This window comes from Crocodylus siamensis, chromosome 3 (genome assembly GCF_052110815.1).
Source record: "Crocodylus siamensis isolate JL-2025a chromosome 3, ASM5211081v1, whole genome shotgun sequence".
Taxonomy (NCBI): domain Eukaryota; kingdom Metazoa; phylum Chordata; order Crocodylia; family Crocodylidae; genus Crocodylus; species Crocodylus siamensis.
In genome coordinates this window covers 102,136,034-102,142,881 of record NC_143397.1, presented here as the reverse complement: position 1 = coordinate 102,142,881, position 6,848 = coordinate 102,136,034, and the positions used below count along the sequence as shown (strand labels likewise).

The following is a 6,848-nucleotide window of genomic DNA, read 5'->3' as shown; positions in this document are numbered from 1 at the left end:
TGACCTACAAAATGGGAGGAATTGTTCCATGCTATCTTAATCTTCAGACCTGCAACAAGAGGCATACTGTGCCATAACTAGAAGCAGCATAAGTGTGTCTTGAATAATTTGATACAGTTCTATTTAATGTGTGTACCTATCTCCTTATTCTGCTAAGTGCAGGCAGAGATGCTCATCTAATATGATTTAGCAAAGCTGCTCTTCTGAAAAGCCTGTGTTGCTGTAGCACCCTAGGCTGCATATATGTGGGATGTCTCTCTAACAAGATAAACCTCTTGAGAGCAGTCTTTGCCAGACAAGAAGACTGGAGTTGGTGCAGTTAACCACTTAAGGCATTAGCATAGGCATATCCTTGATTGAAAGGACTGAACTTGAAGAAACCAGATAGTCATGCATTTGAAGTCCTTGACACATGATCCATCATGTCCAAGTCCAGCAAACTATCTTTCCAGAAATCTGATGGTGATGATATCCTTTCCTGGTAGAGGATGTCTTCTTACATACTCATGCATTTTTATCACTAACTGCTTCCTAATGGTTTGTTCAGCAAATGTTGACCAGGTGGAGAGAATCCAGAGATGGCAATCATCCTATTACTCTGTAGTTCAGAGTCTGACATGGTAAAGAACAGTCCAGGGAAATGGAACCAATTCACCTTGCCTCTTTCCTTTCTTTCATTAGTATCTGCCTTCATCATGTCTTCTGACCAAAACAAAATGACTGTTGCTTCCTGCAAGACCACTAATGAGGAGCATCAGGTAGGTATAGCAGACTTGCTGATCAAAGTGGAGGCCAACTGGGCTGAAACCAGCATCTGTCTGGATGGCTCTCTGAAGAAGTATATTGGTGCTTCCTCCAATAGCTGTGCTGAAATTTACCTGTTAATAGCTTGTTGGGGGGCCTCAAAGCTAATTGAGTCGGAACAAGCTGATCAATTATGTAAGACTTCTTGACATAAGTAAAAAATATTTTGGCTTGCATACAGTTGGCTGAAGTGCACATCACAATATTGCTAGTAATAAATAGTGAAAGCGAGGTTCAACATTGCCTGCAGGTGTAGCTAAAAACTCGCTTTAAATCCAAAAATGACTTCCTGACACTTTATTTTTTCCAGCCTTTAAGGAAAAAAAAAAAAAAAAACCCCAAAAAGCTCACTAAGACAGCCATGTATGTCTCTTAATCCAAAAGGATATCTCTCTTAAAGGGGCAGACTTCCCACACCAATGAATGGGGTGGGGGGGACTTGATTATCATTAAAGTTCATGGTTTGGTAGTAGAATGCTTCTGACCATCATGCAGTGATACAAATGGAAAGATCTTATGCAAAAGCCTTAAGGAATTGTCTGGTGTAGAAAATTATAATATGACGAAAACTACTCAAACATGATGGGTTCTAAATCTATCTTTCCCCCAACCCCTCTACCTTCTCCAGAGTGTAGTAAGCATAGTGACAAGCTTACCACTGGTCAGCTCAACTTATGACAAGGTCTCTGATGCATACACTGCTACCAAAGAGAACCATCCAATTGTCAAGTTGGTATGTGATGCTGCAGAGACTGGAGTGAAGACAATTGCTGTTGCCGCAGCCGGTACCATGCAACCAATTTTGACCAAACTTGAACCTCACGGTGAGTAAATCAATGCAGGTTACAGGAGACTTTCATTTATAGTGTATAATGACAGCTTTCTTTCCCTGACTGAAGCTAGAAAAGCATGTGAAACTAATGTATATGTTAGCGCTGCACCTTCGAGTAGAACAAAGGACCCTGTTTGGGCTAAAGGATGCTTGAGATCCCTTCCACCCTTACAATTCATTCAGTCCAATACTGTCAAGTTTCACAGGGGAGTGCCTGCTTGAGGATTCTCTTCCTCCCCTGCATCCCCCACCCCTACACAGTCTCTTGGAGCACCCCCTGAAACCAGCTCAGTCATGGGTTCTAAAGCTGGTGAGCTCCTGGATCCCTAGACTCCATGGCCCATTCCTCTTGTTCCCTGACAACTTCCCTGTCCAATAATCTGTGGCCCCACAGAACTACCTGAAGTTCTCCTGAAGAGAGACCTCCTTCCCCCCCCCCCCACCTTCCAAGGGGACAGGATGTACCTAAACACAGAAGAAACTGACCCCCAGATAAAAACAGGAATGTGTGCATGTATGAGTAGCTTTTTTTATTTAACTCTTGTCCTACTTCCAAGTAAGATTTGGCACTGAAGAAAACAGCAATGGGTTCTAAGAGATTAAAACTGACACCTTTTTTTTTTTTTTTTTCTATACAGTTGCAGCAGCAGATGAATATGCCCACAAAAGCTTGGACAAGCTTGAGAAGAAACTGCCAATTCTTCAACAGCCAGCTGACCAGGTAATTGATTAATTCTTGGGGGAACTACTGGACAGCAGCCTGCAGTAGCCCCTTTGGCACCTGCCCCACATGCTGTGCTCCAAGTAGTCAATCCTCCTGTCCAAGGGCTCTCTGTAAGAGTAGACTGAAATGGGCACATTGCAACATGATATGTTGGAGTAATAAGCTGCTCAAATGAAAGGGTTGAATGAAATGTGGGTAGCAAATTCAGCTTTGGGATTCCAATGCAGGTGTGCACGCCCCATTAAAACTTTAATAATTTTTTTTCTCTTTCTCTCGGACCTCCCTTGTCCTCCTTCCTAGGTGATCTCAAATGGTAAGGAGCTAGTTGTTTCCACAGTAACAGAAGCAAAAGATACAGTCACTGGAATGATGGACATGGCTAAAGATGCTGTGCAAAGTAGTATGGATGCCACAAAATCTATGGTGGCTAGTGGCATTGATAAAATAATAGAATCAAGTGTGGCACACAAAGTTGCAAGTGGTATTGATACACTGCTGGAGAAATCTGAGGAGCTGGTGGACCACTACCTGCCGATCACAGATGAGGAACTAGGTCAGTATGCTTGGAGTACTGCACTGTCGTACTAAGAAGATGAATGCCCTCCAATTTCTGGAGCTGCTCCATTTAATCTGTGTGTGTGTGTGTGGTGTTTTGTTTTGTTTTTTGTTTTTTAAAAAGCCTGCTGTGATCTTTGATACTTGTCAATGGAGGCCACCACTGAATACCTCTGCCACAAAATATGGCTTAATTGGGGGTGTCAAATGTATAGTCAATGGAGCCACACCTCCTAACCTGCTAGGCAACTGGTGGGCTAGTGAAGGGTGGGGTCTGGCACAGAATCTGGGACCCTAGAGACATCATTGGACATCAGCATGGGCTATACCAACACGACTTGCTCTGCTGCTTGCATTGCCTCGATTTAGAGCAAGTGGCCAGCCTACAGATCTGGCCTGCAAGGAGGCATATGGTTCAGATCCAGCACAAGATAAGTTTGGGTACTCCTACTTTTAAAAGTAGTAGTGGAGAAGAGGACCCTCAGAGTAGGGCACTTGCCAGTCAAGGCAGTACTCTGGGCCTGCTGTTCAACCTACCTATTAGCCTTGGGACAGTCCAGTTGCAGAGTAACTTGTTAACTTGCAAGTTGTGTAACTTCAAGGCATGAACAAAATGACAATGGCTTCTACTACATCTGGTAAAGGGATTGGTTGGGTTTGGGTTTGGCTAGTTGGTTTTTCTCTTGTAGAGAGGATGCTCTGGTTAAGCAAAATCCAAACTAATTTTCCATAAAATAATTTGGTAAGCTTGCAAAAACAAATAGATTGAATAAGTTGTTGGGTTTTGTTTTGTGTGTTATCATAAACTAAGCTTGTTCTTACAAGCTTTGGGGGGGGGGTTCTAGCTGGATACAAGGCCTATTGCAAGTACAGGTTGGGTATTCTGTGGAACCAGGTGAAGTGTCGGAGGTGTTGGGGGGGAGGAATCAACCACACATCCAAAAAATAAAAATAAAAAAAAAAAAAAGAGGAACTATACATCTAATCTTAAGTACCAGCTTTTGATTCTCCTGGTGTGATCAGTTTTTTGATCTGGTCACTTAATGAAGTCCTAATCCCTGTCCCTACCTGTAACCTACTTAATCGAAATTTGACTTCAGCTGAAGGTAATTTAGCCCTTGGAGCATACCAGTGAAATCTATGGGTACTCGACTGAAAATGCAGCCCAGAAAAAAATTTCAGCACCAGATGTAAAATTTGCAAATGGGTTACATTTGTGGCCTTCTATTTATCCCCAGCTAAAAATTTGTTCTTTATTGTTTTGTTTTGTTTTTTCAGTGAAGCTTGCATCATCACTGGAAGAGTTTGAGATGGCTTCCACTGAAGAGCAAAAACAGCAGAAGAGTTACTATATGCGTCTGGGCGCTCTTTCAACCAAACTCCGCCATCGTGCCTATCTGCACACACTGGGCAAGCTGAAACTATGTGCACAAAGCACCCAGGAAGCCCTGTCTCAGCTTCAGCAAACTATTGACCTGGTAGGAGAAAACAGATGCTTGTTACTGAATGCATGCTTTCTCTTAACTGCTTGCCTGGAGTGGCTACCACTTCCCAGGTATAACTTTTTTCCTCCTTTCCCTGTTTGGGCAGGGTGGATACCATCTGCTCAAACACTCTGGCTTCACAGCTAACTTTGTAAGACTGCTGTCAACTTAATTTTTTGTTTAAAAGAAGAAAAAAAAAAAAAAAAACCAGAAAAGTCGCTTGGTTTCTCCTACATAACTTTCCATCTGGGTATTTGGTGCACTGGAGGAAACAGATTACATTTCTGGAGGTGCAGGTGTAAAATCCAGGAATGGTGACTTTAATTTCTATTGTGGGGTGTACCTGTTGTGGGGGTGGTGGAGATAATGTTTGGCAGGCTTTACCATGGTGGGTCTGACATGGTCTAAATCCATTCAGTGTGCTTTGGGCCATAGAACTCACTAAGGCTGAAGCCAGAACCTCAAGTAGCTCCATTCCTCTGTTCTTAAAATAAATAAATAAAAATAATAATTTTTTTTTTTTTTTTTTTTTTTTCAGATGGATTGTGTTAAGCAGGCTGTGGACCAGGAGCTTCAAAATGGCCGTGAGAAGATGAACCAGATGTGGCTGGCCTGGCTCAGGAAACAGCCAGATATGAGTGAGGACAACATACCTGCACAACCAGAGGTACACTAAAATAGTCCAAGGAGACTGGGCATTTGTCCCAAGTAACACCTAATCCTTCCTCTAGGAAGGACATCTAGCAATGAAAGTACAGAGCTAGGTTTTTATTGAAGAGCTCTTAGGGATGTTGTGCATTTTCATACACTCCTAACCACAGGGTACTGAAACTAGAAAGATTCCCGTTACCTTCATTTCCAATCTACCGATTTGTCTTTCCACAGATGATTGAATCTCAAGCTCTGACTGTAGCCTGCAGAATTATCCAACACTTAAAGGCCACCTCCCTTACCCTAATGTCCAACATCCAGGGCCTCCCAGCCAGTATTTGCAACCAGGTCCAACAGATCAAAGGCGACACTGAAGACCTTAATGCTGCTTTCTCCACTGCTACTTCCATCCATGATCTTTCCAGCAGTCTCCTCTCCCAGAGCAGAGAGAAAGTGGCTGCTATACAGCGGTCTCTAGATGAGCTTCTAGAGTATGTGGTGCATAACATGCCCCTCACCTGGCTTGTAGGACCCTTTACTCCAGCTGGAGAGCATGCAGAAGATGATGAGGTGAAGGACTAGGCAATCTTTGGTGACTTTCTGGTAATAAATTAGGAATGTCTAGTTCCTTGCAAAGCACATGAGCAAGTTCTGTGCCCTGTGGAATGTTGATTTGTGGCCTGAAGGGATATTGGAAAAGTAGAAGATCTGCACAATTCAGTGAGTCTAGAACTCCCTCTTGCCATGACATTCACTTGTTCATAGTTGTGAAATCACATGCAGACTTGGTCACACATACAATGTTTCTGTATGTATCCAATTCCTGACTAGGATTAAATGTGTTTTATAGGGTAGATCAGAATGCTTCTGATGCTCAAAAGGAAACTGTTTTTCTAACTACTGTGCAGAGGTGAAGAATGAGGCAGTGACAGCCATTCCTGGAAGAAATGTATATCTAAATAAAAATTGTTAAAACCTTAAGCTGGCTCTTCTGCAGATAAATATACCCTTACCCTCTTCTTGTAATACAAAGGAACTTGTTCTCTGCCCTTACAGAACTAAATAGCAATAGCTGAATGTCCACTAGATTCAATACAGTCAGATGACACTTACTTCGTCAGGTATGTCAATACTCCCTTTTTGGAGAGTGACTGAAACAAGCTAGCAATAAGGGAGCTGGATTAAAAAAAAATCGCTTGGGCGAAGAGGGAAGTCTTAGTCACTTGGTGTAGGTTTAAAATAGTTTCTGTCTAGTTTGGGCTCTATATGGTGTGGGCTTTATTGCTATCTTAACCACCATGTTTGGAGCAGTGAGCTGTTATGTTGCCGACTCCCTGTTGCAAGGAAGGGTACCTATCCTAGGCAGCAACACTAGGCAGGTGACGTACTAGTGAAACCAAGACACAGCAAATGAATTTGAGCACGATTCCCTTGTCCCTACCCAAGTAGAACAGGTGTGTTACCTAGCTGCATCAAAGCAAATTTTGAAGAAATCAAAAGCAGCATGGCACAAGCTGGGAGGGCACTAACAAACTGCCTGAACTATTGCTGCTAGTCTACCTTCCTTCTATATCATCTCTAGATAAGACTTCTGACCTTAAGTGTTGCCAGCCAGGCCTTGGCCTTGCTTGCTAGAGACTGACTGTGCCTGCCCAGGTAAAGGGCATCTAGATGTGAGAGTATAGGGAAAAGATTCCTGTAGGGCAAGGTATTCAACTTCCAGCCCATGGGCCAACTTCGGCTCACGAAACCATTGCATCTGGCCAGCAGGGCTCCCTATAAGTTGAAATTTTGTTGG

At 43.0% G+C, this 6,848-nt stretch overlaps 1 protein-coding gene across 1 annotated transcript; it reads left to right on the top strand.

The window, feature by feature from the left end:
• Window positions 1-578: 578 nt before the first annotated feature.
• LOC149868603 (perilipin-3-like) lies at window positions 579-5,632 on the top strand. Its single transcript, XM_090037655.1, has 7 exons — window positions 579-758; window positions 1,433-1,628; window positions 2,275-2,357; window positions 2,661-2,913; window positions 4,194-4,393; window positions 4,938-5,066; window positions 5,285-5,632. The coding sequence occupies exons 1-7, from the start codon at window positions 579-581 to the stop codon at window positions 5,630-5,632; spliced, it is 1,389 nt and encodes a 462-aa protein (XP_089893781.1).
• The last annotated feature ends 1,216 nt before the right edge of the window (window positions 5,633-6,848 follow it).